At 43.6% G+C, this 21,363-nt stretch overlaps 1 protein-coding gene across 1 annotated transcript in view; it reads left to right on the top strand.

Moving 5' to 3' along the window:
- Positions 1-10,376, top strand: part of LOC8036531 (dihydroxyacetone phosphate acyltransferase) — a 32,982-nt gene extending 22,606 nt beyond the window's left edge. Inside the window, exon 5 of the mRNA XM_029973662.4 lies at positions 7,977-10,376. Within this exon, the coding sequence (XP_029829522.2) occupies positions 7,977-8,942 (966 nt within the window). The 3' untranslated portion in view covers positions 8,943-10,376. The remainder of the gene's footprint in view (positions 1-7,976) is intronic.
- The last annotated feature ends 10,987 nt before the right edge of the window (positions 10,377-21,363 follow it).

Below are 21,363 nucleotides of genomic sequence, written 5' to 3'. Positions count from 1 at the left end.
TACTGTTGATAGTTATGAGAGATTTTTGTGTTCACCAATTGGACTGGCTTTAAGTGGCTATTGTTGGCTTTTATCATCTATTTCTGACCAGATTGGCTTCAAATGGCTAGCAATGGCTATTTGTAAGTATAATTGACAATTATGGGCTATTTCAGTGTTTATGGATGAAAATGGCCACAAGTGGCTATTACTGGCTATAAACATTTATTTTTTATTGCAATGGCTTAATTTGGCTACAAATGGCTATTAATGACTACTGTTGATAGTTATAAGTGATTTTTGTGTTCACCAACTGGACTGGCTTTAAGTGGCTATTGTTGGCTTTTATCATCTATTTCTCACCAGATTGGCTTCAAATGGCTAGCAATGGGTATTAGTGAGCATAATTGACAATTATGTGCTATTTCAGCATTTTTGGATGAAACTGGCTACAGGTGGCTATTACTGGCTATAAGCATTTAGATTGGCTTAAAATTGCTACAAAGGGCTAGTAGTGACTAGTGTTGATATTTATCAGCAGGTTTTATGTTTACTAACTGGAATGGCTTTTAGTGGCTATTGTTGGCTATTAGCATCCATTTCTGGCCAGATTTGCCTCAAATGGCTAGCAATGGCTATTAGTGAGTGTAATTGACAATTATGTGCTATTTCAGTGTTTTTGAATGAAACTGGCTACAAGTGGCTATTACTGGCTATAAGCATTTAGATTGGCTTAAGATTGCTACAAATGGCTAGTAGTGACTAGTGTTGATATTTATCAGCAGGTTTTATGTTTACTAACTGGAATGGCTTTTAGTGGCTATTGTTGGCTATTAGTATCCATTTCTGGTCAGATTTGCCTCAAATGGCTTGCAATGGCTATTAGTGAGTATAATTGACAGTTATGTGCTATTTCAGTGTTTTTGAATGAAACTGGCTACAAGTGGCTATTTCTGGCTATAAGCATTTAGATTGGCCTAAAATTGCTGCAAATGGGTTGTAGTGACTAGTGTTGATATTTATAAGCAGGTTTTATGTTTACTAACTGGAATGGCTTTTAGTGGCTATTGTTGGCTATTAGCATCCATTTCTGGCCAGATTTGCCTCAAATGGCTTGCAATGGCTATTAGTGAGTATAATTGACAATTATGTGCTATTTCAGTGTTTTTGAATGAAACTGGCTACAAGTGGCTATTTCTGGCTATAAGCATTTAGATTGGCCTAAAATTGCTGCAAATGGGTTGTAGTGACTAGTGTTGATATTTATAAGCAGGTTTTATGTTTACTAACTGGAATGGCTTTTAGTGGCTATTGTTGGCTATTAGCATCCATTTCTGGCCAGATTTGCCTCAAATGGCTTGCAATGGCTATTAGTGAGTATAATTGACAATTATGTGCTATTTCAGTGTTTTTGAATGAAACTGGCTACAAGTGGCTATTACTGGCTATAAGCATTTAGATTGGCTTAAAATTGCTGCAAATGGCCTGTAGTGACTAGTGTTGATATTTATAAGCAGGTTTCATGTTTACTAACTGGAATGGCTTTTATTGGCTATTGTTGGCTATTAGCATCTATTTCTGGCCAGATTTGCCTCAAATGGCTTGCAATGGCTGTTAGTAATTATAATTGACAATTCTGTGGTATTTCACTCTTTATGGACGAAACTGGCTTCAAGTGGCTGTTATTGACTATAAGCATTTATTCTTTATTGAATTGGCTTGAAATAGCTACAAATGGCTATTAGTGGCTAGTCTTGATAATTATGAGCAATTTTAGTGTTTACTAACCGGACTTCCTTTTAGTAGCTGTTGTCTATTGTCATTCATTTTTAACCAGATTGGCTTCAATGGGCTAGCAATGGCTATAGCAAGTATAATTGTGGATATTCATGAATAGCCATTCATAGCCATTCAATGGATATTCATAAATAGCCATGCATAGCCATTCAATAGATATTCACGAATAGCCATTCATAGCCATTTGAAGCCATTCTGGTAAAAAATAGATGATAATAGCCAAAACTAGCCACATGACACCATTTCAGTTTGTAGACAAAAAAATAGCTGCTAATTATAAATACTCGTCACTTTAAGCTGTTTGTAGCCAATTCAAGCCACCGAGGTCAGGAACAGATGATTATAGCCAATAATAGCCAATCCAAGCAACCAAGTCAAGAATAGATGCATATAGCCAATAATATCCAGTTGAAGTCATTCAAATCTAAACACACTCCAATTGCATAAATTGTGAATAATAGTTGCTGATAGTCATGTATAGCCAATACAAGCCAATTTAGTAAAAATAGATACTAATAGCCAATAATAGCCATTTGAAGTCATTTTCCATCATAATCACCGAAATAGCAAGAATTGTCAACTATATTCATGAATAGCCATTTGTAGCCATTTGAAGCCAGTCTGGTAAAAATAGATGGTAATAGCCAAAACTACCCGCATGAAGCCATTTCAGTTCGTAGACAAAGAAATAGTTGCTAATTATAAATACTCGTCACTTTAAGCCATTTGTAGCCAATTCAAGCCGCCCAGGTTAGGAACAGATGATTACAGCCAATAATTGCCAATCCAAGCCAACCAAGTCAAGAATAGATGCCTATAGCCAATAATATCCAGTTGAAGTCATTCAAAGCTATATAGACTCCAATTGCATAAATTGTAAATAATAGTTGCTGATAGCCATGTATAGCCATTTTAAGCCAATCTAACAAAACTACATCCTAATAGCCACTAATAGCCATTTGAAGTCATTTTCAGTCACAATCACTGAAATAGCATAGAATTGTCAACTATATCCACGAATAGCCATTCATAGCCTTTTGAAGCCAGTCAGGTAAAAAATAAATGGTAATAGCCAAAACTAGCCACATGAAGCCATTTCAGTTTGTAGACAAAGAAATAGCTGCTAATTATAAATACTAGTCACTTTAAGCCATTTGTAGCCAATTCAAGCCACCCAAGTCAGGAACAGATGATTATAGCCAATAATAGCCAATCCAAACAAACCAAGTCAAGAATAGATGCCTATAGCCAATACTATCCAGTTGAAGTCCTTCAAATCTATACACACTCCAATTGCATAAATTGCCAATAATAGTCACTGATAGACATGTACAGCCATTTCAAGCCAATTTGGCCAAGAACTGCCCATAGCCAATAATAGTAGACACTTGAATCCATTCATATTCAAAACATCATGAATACTATGTCACTAAATGTCACTAATGTTCATTCTGAAGCAATTTAAGGTGATATTGTTAAGATGATATGCAATTGCTAACAATAGCCACTTGAAGCCATTTTCATTCATAAGTATAGAATAGCAGAATATTGCGACTAATAAGCACTAATAGCCATTTTTTGGCAGTTCGAGCCAACCAAGTCAATAACACATGCCTATAGCCAATAATAGCCATTGGAAGCCAACTCAGCCTGCATAAAATCAAATAAGTCGAAATAGTGACTGATCATCATTGATAGTCACTAGAAGTCATTTGGACCCCAAATCCGCCATATAATTTATAAACATGATAATATAGCCAATAATAGCCATATGAAGCCAAATCAGTCTGCACACAATCAGGTAAGTCGAAATAGTGACTAATAGCCATTGAAAGTCTCTAGAAGTCATTTGGACCCCGAATCTGCCGTATAAATAAAAAATATGATTGTATAGCCAATAGTCGCCATTGGAAGCCAACTAGCCTGCATAAAATCAAACAAGTCAAATAAGTGACTGATAGTGATTGATAGTCACTAGAAGTCATTTGGACCCCAAGCCCACCTTATAATTTATAAACATAATCATATAGCAATAATAGCCATATTAGGCCAAGTCAGTTTGCACACAATCAGGTAAGTCGAAATAGTGACTAATAGCTATTGATAGTCACTAGAAGTTATTTGAACCACGAATCTGCCATATAAATAAAAGAAATAATGGCCATTGGAAGCCAACTCAGCCTGTACACAATTAAATAACTCAAAATTGTGACCAATAGTCATTAATAGTCAGTATAAGTCATTTGAACTCCAAATCTAGCATATAATTTATAAATATAATCATATAGTCAATAATAGCCATATGAAGCCAACTCAGTCTTCACACAATCAAATAACTCGAAATAGGGACTGATAATCATGGACAATCACTAGAAGTCATTTGGACCCTAAATCTGCCATATAATTATAAATATGAATGTATAGCCAATAGTAGCCATTGGAAGCCAACTCAGTCTGCACACAACAAATAAGTTGAAAAAGTGACCGATAGTGATTGGTAGTCACGGAAATAACTTGGACCCCAAATCTGCCATATAATTTATAAACATGATCACACAGCCAATAATAGCCATATGAAGCCAGCTCAGTCTGCGCACAATCAAATAACTCAAAATAGTGGCCAAAAGTCATTAAAAGTAACTAGAAGTCATTTGAACTACATATCTATCATGTCAAAATTTGATCAAAAAGCCAAAATTAACCATTGAAAGCCAACTGAGTCCGCGCGCAATCAAATAACTCAAAATAGTTACAAATAGTCATTGATTGTCATTAAAAGTCATTTGGAACCGAAATCCGCCATATAATTAGGAAATAAAATCAAATATCAAATAATAGTCATTCAAATCCAATCTGAGACATAACATTACAAATATCACGAAATGGTCACTAATGGTCATTAAAGTCTATCACAAATGGAACTAGCTAATAAACAGCTGCTTGGTCTATATGCCCCGAAATAGCTTAGGATATTGGCCCAGAGCCATTAATAGCCGTTGGAAGGCAATCTAGTTTATACTCGTTCAAATAACTCAGACTTATAATCCAAGAGTAATTGCAGTCATTAGAGGCCAACCAGGCCCCCAAAACGACAGGTAAAACTGAACCCGACACTATTTCTACTTCCTTATAAATACTGACTCTTCGTTAAACAGCCAGTGTAGCATTTACTGGATGTAATAACTACGTCGTGTAGCATTTCCAGGCTCATTGGAAGTGAATCTCATAGAATTTAAAATAATGACCCATGGAGCAATTACTTATTTGAATTGCTGTGCTTTATTTCTAACGGCAAAGAGTCAGTCACTGCAGCTAGTAACAGCCATAGCCTTTAGAGAGGTCCATAAACTGTCAATTTACTAGAAAGTCACTAATTGCCAGTAGGTCATTTGTACTAGGTGTAATACATAGGTCTATATAATCTAAATACTTAGTGCTAATATGAAGCGCACCTCATTATCAGAAATACCGTGTATCAGCTCTTGCTCAATTGAAATCGGCACACCGATTTGCCATATACTCACAATTCCTGATAGTGTGAAGAGAAGAAATAGTGTAGTGAATGACTGTTTTCCTTTTAATTTCGAGCTCATAGTTTACCATCCCACACCGAGAGATGGCAGCACTTCTGTGTCTCCCGACAACCCCATGTATTTTGGCTCGAGTTTCCAGTATTGGTAGTCAATGGTATTTGGTTATACGATGTTGGAAGATCAGCTGATATTCGCAAAGAGGGGGAAGCATGTGGCGTAGGAAGGAAAGGGGGGGGGGGAGAGAAAATGCTTTGGAGAGTCCGAAACGCCCCAAAAGTTATACAAGCCCCCTCCCCTTTGCAACAACACTGCTACGAGGCGCGGGGAGCGAACGGATACGACGCAAGAGAGGCCGACTAACTACGGGATTTTCGCCGAAGACTGGCGTTTCTTTGTGTCCCGAAGCTCAAGGAGACTTGACCCATATTAAAAAAAGGGCGGGTCCCCGCTTCCCCCCAACGTAGAAACTCTCGCCTACTACAGGAGGTGCACACACTGCATCCTCACTCAAAGGAGGCAACCAAATGCAGCACCTGCTCTGAAACACATCTGGTGCTCCCGTAGTTTGTGCTGTATTCAAAGAATCGCGTGCTAAAGGGCAACGCAAAGATAACCTTTTTGCGTTGCCTTTACTCTCTTTTGTCACCGGTGTTTCCCTCTTGACCATCCTAATATGTATATATATATATATATATATATATATATATATATATATATATATATATTTTTTTTTTTTTTATCAAGTCCCCTTTCTAGCATTGAACGGGGCTTCATTTTGACAATAAAGTTTGACAAACACACAGTTTGTAGATACAGGCGCTCCCCTTCGTCCTTGAGGGGAAAGACAATTGGGAGTTTTCGTTAATCGTTTTCCTTGCTCCATGACGCTCTCCGCAACAAAGACACCGCGCTGCTGCGCATGCGCTCCACTGGCCTTCACTGCAGAGTTCTGGATATCGTAGCGGGTTGCGGAGAGTGCTGCGGGACGGAAGAAACGATCTACGAAAACTGCCTAATATATTCGCTCTTGGTTGTTGATCAGCGACACAGGCTTCTCTCCTCGAGCCGGTGTTTCTCCTGTGCATGCACGCTTGTCGATCACTCGCGTTCTCATCAACAAGTCTGGTTGCCTCATCAACTTCTAGCTAGGCTGTTAGGGGTAGGCATTGCCTGAGCACGCGTCAAGCCTTCTGAATCGTGGCAAGGTATGTTACGAAATTATTGCGGAATGCGTCGCGAGTCGAGCCTGCCGCCACGTCATACGTGAACCCCCTTTGTTCCAAAAATCTTTCGGCACCCATTATGTTACATATCCAGAATTATCTTGAAGTAAATTTGATTTATTAGCTAAGCGCGTTTTTTCGAAAATCCTAAAAATAAGAGCTGAACGTGATTTTCGGCGAAGTCATCACAAATAGAGAACCCCCTTTTGACTTTTATATTGATATGTTACCAGCTTGCAAACTACTTGCCAAGTATCTACGAAAGTAATTCAATTACTTTTTAGAGTATTTGTATTCTACTCAATATAGTTCGTAGTAAAAGTATGGTGTCTGGATCGCGTCTTTGACTGGTGTGTTTAGCGTCCTATCCCGCCCATACATCAAAAGTGGTCCCAATGTGGCAACAAATGACGTCACAGAAGCCAGAGTGTCATGCTGTTGCCTGTCGCGATCCTGGCGGTTGGCCGTGGAAATGCTGGCGAAAAGCACGAGCCAACGCGAGTGTCGCTGTCGTCACGGCGTCCCAACTTCCGGCTGCTTTTGCTTCCGTGAACTGTCGCAGTGGAGAGGGTTGAGAGCGACCTGCAGCAGAACAGGCGTCTGCCATATGTACCACAACTGCTGAGACGCCGCCAGGGTCGCGACCGATGACAGCATGACACTTCTATGACGTCATCAAGTGGAAATCGAGGGACCACTTTTTTGGCCGTGGTAAACACACCAGTCGGAGACGCGTTCCAGGCACCATAGTAAAAGTAGCTAGAGCACTACTTTAAATTCATTTTCGAACTGTTATTTAGTATTTATCTTCAATACATTTATTGAGTATTTGGCACAACACTGGTCTAAACAAACAAACATCGCAATGACATCTGATGAAATGTTTCTTTGAAAACTTGGAAGTATGCAAACGAAACCCTTCAAAATTCACTTCATCGCCTGAGGAGGTTCTTTTGACTGACAAGTGAAAAGTGTATTGAGACAAAAGCGTGCTACAACGCACAGAAAATGCCACCGTACCCCAAAACCCAACATAACTTTTCGCTATCTGGATTATGAAACAAGAAATCTTAATGAATTTTACCAGTTTTTCAGGTTTTCAGACTGGATTTAAGGTTTCCAATAACATTTCCAGTTAGATTTCTTTTTCCATAATTCAAATAGCGAAAAGTTATATTGGGTTTTGGGGTGTAGGGATTATCGTAATTGATATAGAAAATTAGAATGACTCTGACAGCTCTTCAGTGTTGTACGCGCGCTTTCTCCGAAACACCGCACCGCAATTTTGCAGCTTTTTTGTGCTTTGAATAAGCTCATAGACACATATACGTTGTCTTCATTTATCGTTGTCCACAGCCTGGCTACATTGCAAGCCAGCTGTTGATAATACTATACACTCACTGCTTCTTGACCGAAACATCTGACAAGGTTACTCGCTTTCCAGAGTCTGCTGAGCGCCCGAAAGATCCTGGGCGACAAGTTCGGCGACATTCGGGTACGGTTCGGAACGCCGGTGTCCGCGCGCCAGACCCTCGCCCTGGATGGCTTCTCCGTGCCGCAGATGCTCACCTTCCTCGTCAAGCAGCAACAACGGGGCACCCTCTCCACCCACTTCCCGCTGGCATGTCTGATCCTAAGCGTCCACAAGGGTTCCGCCTCCGTAACCACGCTCCTGGCGCAGCTAAATTGGCTGGCGCCTCTAGCCCAGCGCTCTGGAGTGCGCCTAGAGTCCGAGCCATCCGCCCTGTGGTTCCACGAGCAGGTCAAGCTACACCGGAACTTTTTGGCCATCGACGGGGACATCGTTCACGTCCGCGTGGGAGACACGGCCCAGGGAGACCCGGACATTCTGCCACAGCTACTTCTGGCTCAATACTCCAACGAAGCCCTCCAGTGGATCGAACCCTGTTGCAAGCTGGCGCTCTGCGGGTCACGCGGCATCGAGGCGTTCAGGACCCTCAACAAACTTCTTCAAACAGAGTTCGTCTACGAAGAGTGGAGGGAAGGAGACGTCTTCCGAGAGTCCTTGGACACAATGTCCAGCTGCGACGTCCTACTTGCGCCGGAGAAGACAAAGTTCCTGGCGTCGTGCCTGGAGCCTTTCCTCTTGGGACTTGCCACCATCGCCGACTCTGTGGCGCTTCAGGGTGCCCTAAACGAACGCGAGGTTGTCACTGCGTGTCAGGAACGCCTGCGGCAAGATGTGGCGACGGGACAAATTCGTAGCTATAGTCCGTTGTCGTTGGATTTCATCAGAAGCAGCTTGCAGTGTCTCGTGGCGCTAGGTGCTGGTGAGCGAGAACAGTCGGGGTTCATCTGGAAGAAGGAAGTGCTCCTGGAGGTCGCCAATGATGCGAGGTCATTCTTGTGCCAGGATAGGACTCTGGATGGCCAACGCTCAGACCTGTGAATTGGAGTGCTTGCGTTATACGTGTTGAGACTTGACTGGGTAGAAGAACCATTTGGGGCCTACACAGTGACCCATCACAAAGGGAAAAACAACAGAAAGCAAAACTCCAGGTTTTTGTCCCTACCTGAAAACGGATGCTTCCGTGAAGCTGCCATATACTATGTTCAAAGTTGCACAACTTGTGTTTGGACTGCATTTAATCTATCATGGTGGCTTAGTTCAGCAAAGTAAGGACGTCGGCTAACATCCCAAATATGCGCAAGAACAACGCTCGAATGTAGTCACGTTAAAGAAAGAACTTGATGGAAAGCACTTGGAAGCCTTAGCGACGTTTCACTCTACACCGTTCCACCTTACGTCCGATCGCAATCAACGCTACGATCCGATAGAGCCAATCAGGGAGCGCCAAAAAGTGCACCGTCACGGCGCTCGTTGTCTTCGTGCGTTTGTTCTCCCCGGTTAAACCAATCACCCTCGGGTTTGTTATGCGTTATTGGTTTAGCTGGTGATGGCAGGACCTAGAGTCACTAAACGAACTATACGTTTAGAGTAGCGGCACTCCGTTCCCTGACCTTACAGTGGGCGACGCCATCTTGGTGTTTAGTGCAGAGTAGTCGCAAGAGTCGATCGTCGCAATTCAAAATTGCGACTCCCTACCAGCTTTAGAAAGGGTGCTGGGAAGCTCGAGCGATATTGTTTTGCCCTGGCTTGAACTGCTTTAACGTTTCTGGGGTACGAAAAAGCGTTTCGTGTGATTTCAGATAAAATTTCAGATTATCTTAAGGCAACCATGATTTTAAGCACCGAGATGTTTGAAGTGTCGCCACTCTGAAGCGAAGTTTATTTGGCGGCTCTAAGCAGACCCAGAAAGAAAACGATCGCCATGACAAGGCATTTTAGATGATGTTTAATCAGCTCTATTTATCATAGTGTCCGCCGCGGTCGAACCTGAAGTAAAAAAGAATATAATAGACTTGGAGAAACGTGCGGCTACCATTTTCAGGCTTCCGGAGCGATGATTTCTTGAAATCATTGACGGTATCATTCTTCGCAAGCGCGCCAAGCGATACTGTTAGACAGAATCAATCGTCGCGTAACACAGAGTAGTGCTGCTAGTGGAATGAAATTCTTGCATAAATATTGCGGCAAGAAAACAAAAACAATCCTTAGGGATGACAGACGTTCACGGAATTCACATACGAATATTTGTTTCTCGTCTTTCGTTTGCTGTAGCGCCTTTACATCTTGCCATTTAAATCGATGGGCGTGTTGAAGTGAATGTCAGTCACATCGTGCGTTGTTGTGGTTGGTACATATGATTTCATTATTTGTTGTACTGTTTTCTTATACAGTCTGCAAAACAGTGCTCATTCTCGCCTTGGCCACCTATCAGGCGGCCGGCAATATTGTTAAATAAAATAATAATCACAGAAATTTGCACGCCGGTGAGAAGATCACAAGATCCTTTACCTTTTCTGGAGAGCGTCCTCCTTTCCTGTTTGTACGCCACCGCAGTACGCAAGCTGATAGGTAGACTTCTGTGAGGGGGAATGCCAGCACCCTACTGCCCGAGCCAAAAACCGGTCGCGTCGGTCAGAGATAAGCACTGACCGGACCGACAGACGGACCGACGAAGAACCCACTCTCGTGGCAAAACAAGATCAGCTAAATGATACGGCTGTATACAGCCATATTAAAGTAAAGGTTGACACAACAGTAGGGAGGTAAGGGGCAGTGTCCTAAAAAGTGAAAGAAGAGAGAAAGAGGAGTGGGATTGGTGAGTGAGCGTGATAACGGATTGCAGCTCGGAGCACTTGAAGCTCTATCTCGCGCTGTAGAACCCAAGGATCCTAGACATGACCCCGCCCGGCCTATTTCGGTCTGGATGACCATTGTACTGGCGTGCAGTCATGCATCACTTCTACAAATGTTTGTAAAAAAAAAATTTTTTTAAAGGCCAGTTAAAACATGGAAAATACATCTAGTGAGACCTTGGCCACGAAACAGGCCTGGTCAGCAGTCGTTATTGAATTACTGCGGGATGTGCGTTTCAGACCTTGGGCTAGCAGTCATGCGGTAATGCACTAACAAAATTGCTCATCTACAGCGATATTTAGTGTCGACCATACTATGTAACCTTGTGCTCACGCTGTGTAAACGTGTAATGTTTGATCTGCCTTCTATCGAACAGCAGGAAGTTTGAAGGTGAAGATATTGATAGTTCCATCTAAACACGTTGCTGGTCTCTGTGATGGTTCGCGGCAACGAACGTGGGAATGCAAATACGGAGAATTAGTCCTTGACTTGTATATTAAAATATATATAAGCAACACAAAAGAGAGGCAGTAGTAGGTACAAAAGAAGAAAACTAACACAAGGAAGGGGTGCGGTTCCATATCCTCCCCTTTAAAAAAAAAACAACAAATAGGACTGCCAGAAGAAGACCGCACGACTTGGTTCAGACGTGGCAACGCGCAAAGCCAAGACCTGTCGAGGCAAGTTATCTTTGCTTGATTCTTTGGGGCGGACGTTGATTTAATATGAAAAATGCAAGAACCAACCACATTCTTTAAAAATCAAATGAGAGGCTATAAAAGCATGCACTAGAGATGTCGGTTTGTTTTGGTCTTTCAAACATGCATTCAATGTGTGCTAGTGGTAACCATCAATTTTTTTTTTCATATTTTAGCCTTTTTAATGCTACTCTGTGGTAGGGCTGTTGTCGCCACTGCGCCTGCGCAGAAGTCTCACCTCACGCGACCCTGGCTTCTGCGCTCGCGTAGTTCCCACACCTGGTCTGGGCAAACGCGGGCTTGTTTGGGAGCAGCGTGTCGGTCTGTACGCATTCTTAGGTGGACCATTCAATTTATCCGTGGTTCATGATGAGCGAGGGTGATAGTATATCCAGGGTAATAAGGTGAAGAAACATGGAATATGATCTGCATAGAAACGAAAAAAGAAGGCAAGACATAGGTACAGTCAAACAATTAAACTAATTTTCATGTCAGGTGGCAATTTTCGGGCAGGAACAAAAACCAAAGCTAGAGACCCTTCACTGGGCTTGTATCTGCGCGGGGAAGCTATATAGTGGCTCATCTAAATATTTTGGCTAAGAGTGCTCCAACCCCTGCTTGCCTGAAAATCACGCCAAGAATGAATAAATCTGAGTCACAAAACAGGTATGCTCCTTTTGCCATGTTCTGCCAGCTGGAGAACCTATTTACCGCATTGGTGGTCCCCAAGTTCTGCGGTGAAGCACGCATACCAGTCTCACAAAGAGCAATGATTTTTCCCGGGAAAACTGGGTCTCTGTGTGTGTATGGTTTCCTGCACGAGCAACAGGTGGCGCCGCGAGTCCACTCTAGATGAATCTCTGGCCGAGGAAGAATGCTCACACGCATACAATGCGCTAGACTGGTAGCGCGAACGCGGCATCGGCAATTTTTGCGCGCATTACTTGTAAACGGTTTTGGCAGGTACCAATTTTCTCCGCTTTGCTTACAAGTTGCCACGATAACCTTTAAATTCTAAGAAAGAAAGCGAAACCCGGCGATCGCTTGTTCGCGCTATGAGCGTCGTGCTAGAAAGGCTGCATATGTTCGTACTTTTATCCGAAGCAGAAGGGAGAAGCTAGACGACTTTGCCAGTTGTCTCTTTTATCACAAAACAATGTCCTCTCTTCCGACTTTTGTGTTCAACTAGGTCCAACCGTGAGCAGCAACTGAAGATTAACCAAGTCGCATGCACCCACTAGGTACTTTACCCTCGACACCGGAGTACCATAGTATACTTACTGAGAGTTGTGTCTTACTTCGTTCGGGGTTCTTACTTCGTGACTCCATCTTAGAACTTCTTATCTGATAATAGCAAACGTAGCAATCGCACTGGCGGAAGAGCGATAAGACTCACGGCACTCGACAAGCCCTGCATACTTCAAGTTGTCAACGATTATACAGTGATTCTTTCCAAGTGTTGTCGGTTTCGATGAACCGGCCTTACCAGCGTGCATTGGTGTAATCACCACCGCGTTTCCACCGCGAAAAACTTTGGGTTAGAGATTCTTTTGCGCCGAATAGACCAGCTCCTGCGGATACAGATCAGGCGCCACCTCATGTCATGGCGAATGTGGTAGTTCCATTCCTCGCTTTGGTGTCCTTTGTTCCGTGGAACGTGAGGTGATGCTTTATTCATTTCCTCCACTCCAACGCTCTTATCTAGACGCACTTGGAAAAAATACACTCCTTGTTGTAGAACAATAGCGAGGCAAGCGGCACGATATTAATGAGCATACAAAACACGCGAGGACCGTGCGCAGGCTAATAATTTTAAAAGTTTAATCGGTGGATATAGATTAATCGGTTAATTATTATGATGCCGCGGCTGATGAAATGGTTGAAGCATTGCGAACATAGAACCACTGAAAACTTCCTGGGACATTACGTAGGATAAAACGTTTTCAAGAAAATATTGTGTTGTGTGTATGTCAATACAGCCGGAAGTTAGTCACCCCCAATGGACGTCTGGTGTCTCGGGTGTAGATGAGCAATTAGGCCAGTGCAGTTACAACCGCTAGCCTCGAGTCTTTAACCTGCACCACAATGTAGCGATTTCCGATCGCACTTCGGTACGATGCCCATCCAGGGGTGCTATTCTGGTCGCAAACGGGTACCTTTCGAGTTGTGACGTATCGAGAAAGAAGGGGCGGAGCCTCAAACTAGAATGATTCTTGTTTGAGGCTCCACCTCAGCGTTCGGGTTCACGCACGCGGTCAGCTAGAATCTGACGATGCCCTACGTCGCGGTGACGTGTCCATCCAGTTGGGGCGAAGAAATCCCTGCATTTCCCTCTGTTCTTTTTGTTATCTTCTTCCTTTCCTCCGGGACTTAGAACAAGCGAATAACGGAGAAAAGGCTACCTTCCGGAAAATGGAAGGAAACAGAGAAAAATAATATTATCCTTTTATAAAATACGAAATATTATTTCAATAATTATGACGTAAAGTAAATTTAGCTAAGATATCTCAGCTTCTTTTCTCGAAGTCTTTCGCTACGGTCTTTGAAAACAAACATGGCGAAAACCGCGGTAACGACCTTGCGGTGTTTGTGTCTCGCTTACGTGGTTGCTTTCCCTGTTTCTGCACGATACGGATGGCATTACGAGAAGAAAATATTATGTGAATTTACGCTGCGACACCGACCATCCTTTGTGAAGCCGCCGTGAACATAAGCTGCAAATGAAATTTCCTGTTCGCCTGTGAAGGAGACTCCAAATAGGTACAGAGCTGACGTCGACTCTGTGCTAATATATGACTAGTCATGAGATCGACGCAGAGTGCACCGGTTGTGAACATTCTGTGGATGATGCAGGAAAGTTTCTTCGTGCAGTTTTAATAATGCTTTGCTCGCTTTGCTCACCGCAGTGATTACGACGGTAGTCCCCATAAGCCATGCTCTTCTCTTTCGGCGCTGAAGAAATGGACGCGACGGCATAATCTCGGGCAGTCTTTTTTACTTATTTTTATATTTGCAGAAAAGCTCGTGCAAAAAAAAAAGAAAAAAGAAAAGAAAACGGCTTCCACGTTTTTACACGTCCCTACATAGGTACCTCGCTATCCCATTGGCTTCATTGCGCGTGACGATTCAACGCTCTTTGCCATGGAAACGTTCGTGAAACTAGAAAGCCTCTGTTTGCCGCTAACAGTCATTTTTCGAGTTCGGGTTGTGACGACAAAATGACGTAAGAACAAGAATGCACGGGACTATTTGCATTGTTTTAACTCGACAACCGTACCCTTGGCGAGTTAAACTTGAAAGAACATGGCCGCGATGCTCGTCGGATCGACCGCGGCTGGGGTTTGACATGCGATCGGTCACTCGGTCAACGCGCACACGAATGCTTTCGTGCTGTTGGAAGAGCCCATTCGGCGGCAGGACCGGGTCGAAGAGCACAGTGAGGTGGCGTTTAACGTCTCCAATATAACACTTGGCGAGATGCAAGACTTGGCTTCTATATTTGTGCCGGTGTTATGAAGCCTGAAAGTGGTGGTGGTGCTGTGGCTCGCACGGTACCCTTGCTGAGATTATGAAGACAGTAATATACCTTCATTCAGCGTTGCCATGCATCAAGATTCAAACCCTCCCTTTTACACAAAGGGAACCATGTTTCCGCGAGCACGGAGGAAGCAGCCAACGGTCTGAGAAAGAATTGTGCCGCCGCCACGACCGCCAGCGATCGCCCCAACGGCAAGAAAACAAACCACAAACTCATTGAGGTTTGTGTAGTGCTGACTGCTGATTCATCGGACGACAAAGGTGAATGATGTAAAACGCAACGTAAGTTTGCCAGCGTTTTGCAAAACTAATGCGTTTCGTTGAAAATTTTAATTTGTGGAATTCGTTAACGCCTTGAATGTTTGACGGGGACTGCATTGTGAACGCAGGCTTCACACAAGTGTTTTCTACAGTGTGTGCTTTGCCTGCACGCATATAAAGACAGAAACACTGCCTATATGGTGCATAAAATAAAGAAAATTTCGCTTATCTTGATAATGTTGACTATCAATTGAGTGCTGTTGATAGTGGTGGCGTAGCCAGGAACTTTTAAGGGGGTGAGTGTGGAGGGGGTTTGAGGTGGCTGGGATGTTTATGACTTGGGGAGCGGGGGGGGGGGGGGGGGGGTGTTGTTGTGTGTATATTCTAGGGCCCGCCGGATTTGGGGAGGGGGGGGGCGAAGATAAGCCCCCCCCCCTGGCTTTGCCACTGGATGATACCATAAGGGGAGCATCCTACATTCACAGGCTGCCATAAGCATGTGCAGAGCCACTGAACTCGTACCACAATGGCAAGATAGTTGCTGACATTTTTCACGTTACGTAGCGGTTCTTCCTTTAGTAAATATGCTCGCTTTTCCTTCACCCATCTACTCTGCTTCAACAGCGCGTATTTACTCTTCATTACAGGCAAATTTTTTAAAAAAATCCAGCTCACACTATTCTATAATTTCAACGAGTTACTGTCACTTTTGAAACGACAATCTTTTTCATTTCTATGATAACCTTTACATTAAACACACGGGTGTTGAATGCAGGACAATTGTATCTTTATTATTTTTCTTGGTCATGGAGATGACGACCATCCACAAGATTGCACTGGCTAAATTTCTCGCCTACAGTGGGTAACAACGTTACCATGCTCCGTCAGACTAAACTCCTGCTGTCTAAACAACTAACGATTCATTTTAGGACGCACTGTTCGTAGTACATTGCAGGGCATCGAAAAGTGTTCCTTAGGACTGTCCGATGACTGACAGGCAATTCCAGAAGCTTGGCGTGAAAAGGTAAAATATCTAGTTGATACAATAAAATGCCATCAGCAACCCATTCAGATTTTATTGCGTGATTGACAGTAGCTACAAACCGCAACAAATGGTTAACTGAAGACATAGGTACTAAGCGTGCACTAACTTCGAAGCGGTAGAAACCCTGAAATTTTAACGTAAACTTACCACCAAGTTGTTAATGACAGAGTGGTGTTTGCGGAAAAGTGTTGGAGTCCTTCAGAACGGTGACGATCTCCTTCAGACCGATGATGATGGTGACGAAGGTTCTGTTAGATTCTAGGTTTCGTCAACGCACCCCACGACGTCGAGTGCTTGTCGTGGTGGTGACAAAGGCCTTCTTTCGGACATGCCTCAGCTGCCTCGGTTCGGAGTTTCGTCGACCCAGCCGTCTCTTCCCAGCCGGTTGACAGCGACACTCGCGACGGCCGTCACGGCTCTGATCACCATCCACTGGGCATTAGCTATGTGATCACCGGTGGCAACCGCGCTCTTGTAGTTCCCCGCTGCGAAAAATCTCAGTGCGATTCAATTAGTCTGCTGCTGCTCGACGATCATCATCTCTCATCGTCGCCGTCTCTCGTCGCGCAGCTAGTCACACTGCGATCGCACGGTGCTTTTCGACAAGCGGTATTGTCGTCAGAAACAGTCGTCGTGCATCGCGAAGGCTACCGGGTGCTCGCGGAAAACCCGTCATTCTACGCGTTAATCGAGCCATCGTTGCGCAACAAGCATCGCCGCCATTTTCTACGTTCTAGAATCCTGCCCAAAGGTTGTTCCCCTTCGTGCAATAGAAACAGAAGTTAAAAGCACGAGCACATCACCCCAAACGATGCTTGCACGAACGTTGGTTTGCACTGCGCAAGCGCGCCTGCTCGACAGGGACGTTGGAAGCCCGGAGCACGTTCTTGTAGCTCCTACACCCGCACTAGCTCGCACTCATAGTGAAACAGAGAGTAGGGTGTGTCGAGTAATACCGCAGTTAATCTAGTTACGCGACTTCCGCTATGTGCTACGTAGGTCGGACGTGGTCATACGTCACTTTGTCGTCACGGTCCGAGCTCGAAGAGTGACAGTTACGGCAAACAGTTGCTTTCGTGTTTCGCGAACGTTCCCATGGGAACCGCGTGGAATTATCACGCGGGCTGTGGCCAATAGGAGCGGACGGTTCGTAGGGGGGAGGAGTTTTCGAGAAACACGAACGTGACCGTTTGTGACCAGAATAGCACCCCTGGTCGAAACGAGCAGGGTGTGCCCAGGATCTCTGGGTTCTGCAGCGCGAGCTTTCGCTCCACCTGCTTCGAGCTGGTCTGCGGTAGCCCGCCCAGCCACCGATCCACTTAGGAAAATATCAGAGATTTAATTGATTTACCTTTTATGATACCGAGGCAATTACAGTCCTGGGAACATTACGACATTCTGTCAAGGAAGGCAGCAATTGATAATTTCGTAAATGTGGCTCATATAATTCAATAAAAAAAAATTTACGAGCCGGGAATAAAAGTTATACGCCTCCAAAAGTTTAATTACTGCTTATTGATATTCCATAATTGTCATCTGAAATATTCCCGGGAAAGATTGCGATGTGTGTTGCTCAGTTCAAAAATATGCACCGAAGCGTTGATGTCCAAGAAAGTTGGGGATGATTATACATTTCGGGAGTCCGTTTCTGGGATTTACAAATCTTTAGCAATGCAGAAACAGTAGATTAAAAAAAAAAGTTATAACTTATTTTATTTTTGTACATACATTTCAGTGACATGGGCTGATGGTAAAAGTAGAAAAAGAACGCAGAAATCAATATATACAGCTTTTCACTTACGTCAATTTACAAGCTACAATCAAAAGGTACTGTGAGAGTAATTTAAAAGCGTGTGACATGTATTATTTATCTAACCAAAATCTATTTCACATAAATTTCAAATAGATTACATTAAAAAAAAACTTGTCATATTGCTGTTTCCTAACCGTCCTTATTCTGGACACCTTCCGAGGGGTTTTGACGGCGCCTGCCACTAAGTGTTATCAAAGGCAGAACGCTTGCGCTCGAGGCGGAGCATTTATTGGATTCATGCAAACCATAAAAACTAGAACCATATCAAAGCGGTTAGTGGAATTGACTATAAAAATCGACCATACGAAGAACGATGCGCCACCGGCTAAATGCCGCACCCGACAGCAAGAAAAGCGAGCGGGAAGTCAAGAAGAATACACCCTGATTCACAGGGAAAGTAGCCGTCAGCAAAATCTAAATGCGTCCCCAGTCCTTGAAAACAAAAGCAAGCAAGTTGGATGATGCATAACAAAAAAACAATGAATATCTGTTGGCATGCGTCGAAGGAAAACTGGATATGGTGCTCCGTAAACTATAACCTATAAGTGAATCGTTCGCGCCCAACGACATCGGAGCGTCAAGCCGGGCACGGGGCTACTGCTGATGCTGAAAGCCGAGAAGGATTCGTGATGCAGTTTCGAGTAAACCGCGCATCACGGAATGCCTATACAGCGGACTGTTTTCATGGTGTGTTCGAACAACAGCGTGGTAGAGCGAGGACCGTTTCATATCCCCAGTGAAGCTTAAAATTCTCGTCAACCTTTGAAAATGATCGTGTGTTTTCTTTTTTATATTCCTGTACTAATGCGAGCAGTACGACCACCGAACCATGGTGATAAGAGGCATCCTTAGTCCCATGGTAACCACGAATTATAGCTAATTGGGGAAACGCAGATTGTCCTATACACCTTTTCCTTTTCCAGAAGGGCGCGGCCATCTTGAATGCCGTCACTTCTGGCATGCGTTAAAACATCGTTTTGGTATTTCCACGCCGCTGGAAGGTCTTCACGAAAAATACGTAATTTTCACACATTCTTGTTTCGCCGATATTTTCTCGCATATTCCAGGTTGAAATGTATCGTTATTTCTTTCGTCCCGCATACCAGATATGGAATCTACGTGTCTGAGAACGAAAGGCAACAAAGAACGTCTATAGAAGGATAACCTAAACTGGTGTTGGAATCAGTTTTTCACAAAGACGTAACACTTGGCGGCTATGGTAACACTGTTGCAAAATGGCAATTGTAACTCCACTCAGTCTGAGGTCGAATAAATATTTGTTTATAGCCATAAAAAAATACCAAACCCAACGTTTTCCGGCTACAAGTGACTGTAGCGGTCAAAAGGTCTAGCATCGCCGCGAAGGAAGACGATGACGCTTCTCGATGGCACGAGCCCGACGGCGCTAGAACACTCTAGAAGGTAGGCGGTGTATAGAAGTACACCCCTTGTCTTATATGTAACACCCCAAAACGCACAATTCGACGTTCAGTCCACAGGCGTAGAGCCGATCACGAGTGGTTTGATAGTCGACCGATACAACTTATTAAAATGTCTAATGTACGCATTAAAGGCTGCAGTAAGACAATCGAGGTTTTTCTTTTTTTTTTTTTGGCCCTGCTGCAGAACCTTAGTGTTTGTCTTCTTTTTTTCTAGTCTTTAATACGCACATTAGCTATTTAGTACGTTATATCCAACAGCTATCAAGCTGCTCGTAAACGTTGGCATCGACAGCTCGACGTCAGTGGACTGAACGTCCAAATGTAGTTTTGGGGTGTTACATATAGAACAAGGGGTGTACTTTTATGCACCCCCTATTTCTAAGAGCGAATAAACAGAACGTTTTTACCCTATAGCTCGGAGTCGGTCGCGCCATCTTTTCCGTCCTCAACAACGAAAGCGCTACAGCGACCTCACATCTAGTGTCAGATTGAGACTACAAAATCCCAGCCTTCTATGCGTGGATAGAAGTTTACTGATATGCTGCTACAACAATACTTAAATAAAAAAAAAAACGAAACAAAAACAAGGACAAGGTCAGACGACAACTCTCTTTTGGTTAGAAACAACTGTGAGTAATCCTTGTCCTCGTCCTTCGTGTTTCCATTCTTTTAAATTAACCTAAATAATTGCCGACGTGCTCGCATTCAATCAGTTCTACATCAGTACACATGTAGTTGTTTTATCGGTATTGTATTATTTATTTATTTTATTTATTTATTTCAGGTTACCCCGCAGCGCCAGAGGCATTATGTGCAGGGGAGTACATTTTCGCGAAAACAGAAATGGTGTGCATATGTATGAAAGCAGAAAAAAAAATATTGCACCAAAAGGTATATTTCTGAGCAGATAAACTCGCGATCTAATCATGAAGTCCCTCGATGTTGCATCATAACCTAGTATCAAGGAGTCACACGATCATATCTCGCAAACTTGGAGGCAAAAATAAGGAGGAACTCAATATCATCTCACGAACTCAGTCATACCGCCGAAGTCACTCACCATCCATCTCACAAAATAAAATTAATGTCACGGAGTCACTCAATGTCACCTCACAATCACGCGGTAAGTGCGCCTGGCTTTGTAAGGGAACGAGTTCGCCGAGGAATATTTATCCCTGGTATTTAAAATTTATATGACAAAAACAAAGTTTCGCTCGAACTCGAGATATTAGAAATCTAATGCAGATCGTTTTCGCCGTCCGTCAACGCTCTTCCCGACCAGCTACGAAATCCAAAACTCTCCAGACAACGCTAGCGGCGCGCGTGCGCAGTAGAGACATCTTCACTGCGGACAGCGTACCCGATGGGGTTCAAACGGCCCACGAAAACTGCCTATTGAGACGTTCGCTGGAACAAAAAGACTGGATTTGGAGACTGCCTCAGTTGCGACGCGTCGATTACGTTGACTTCGCTCGGACCACAATGCCGAGCTATTTTCGGTCGGGCCTATTTGTAGAGCTACGCCGGTTGACGCAAACAGCCCAGCAGCTATAGGTAGACGCGAGTAGATGCGAAGCGACTCCTCGAGGGTTCAACGCCGAAAAGTATTGGCGGGAGCCAAAAACGGTCGATCCACGCTAACGACAGAGAGCCGATTTTCTAAAGAACCTCCAGTCCAGCCTAGACGACAAAGTCTCATGTCCGGCAACGGTACCGCTCACGAGGAAGTAACGGCACGAAAATAAGATAAAACAAGAAGAAAAAACAAAAAAACTACGAACCTTCTCCTCTCCACACCTCTGTGCAACTT

Source organism: Ixodes scapularis, unplaced genomic scaffold (assembly GCF_016920785.2).
Source record: "Ixodes scapularis isolate PalLabHiFi unplaced genomic scaffold, ASM1692078v2 PGA_scaffold7__128_contigs__length_106722199, whole genome shotgun sequence".
Taxonomy (NCBI): Eukaryota; Metazoa; Arthropoda; class Arachnida; order Ixodida; family Ixodidae; genus Ixodes; species Ixodes scapularis.
Note: the sequence above shows the minus strand (reverse complement) of the source record. Positions and strands in the feature narration are given on the sequence as shown.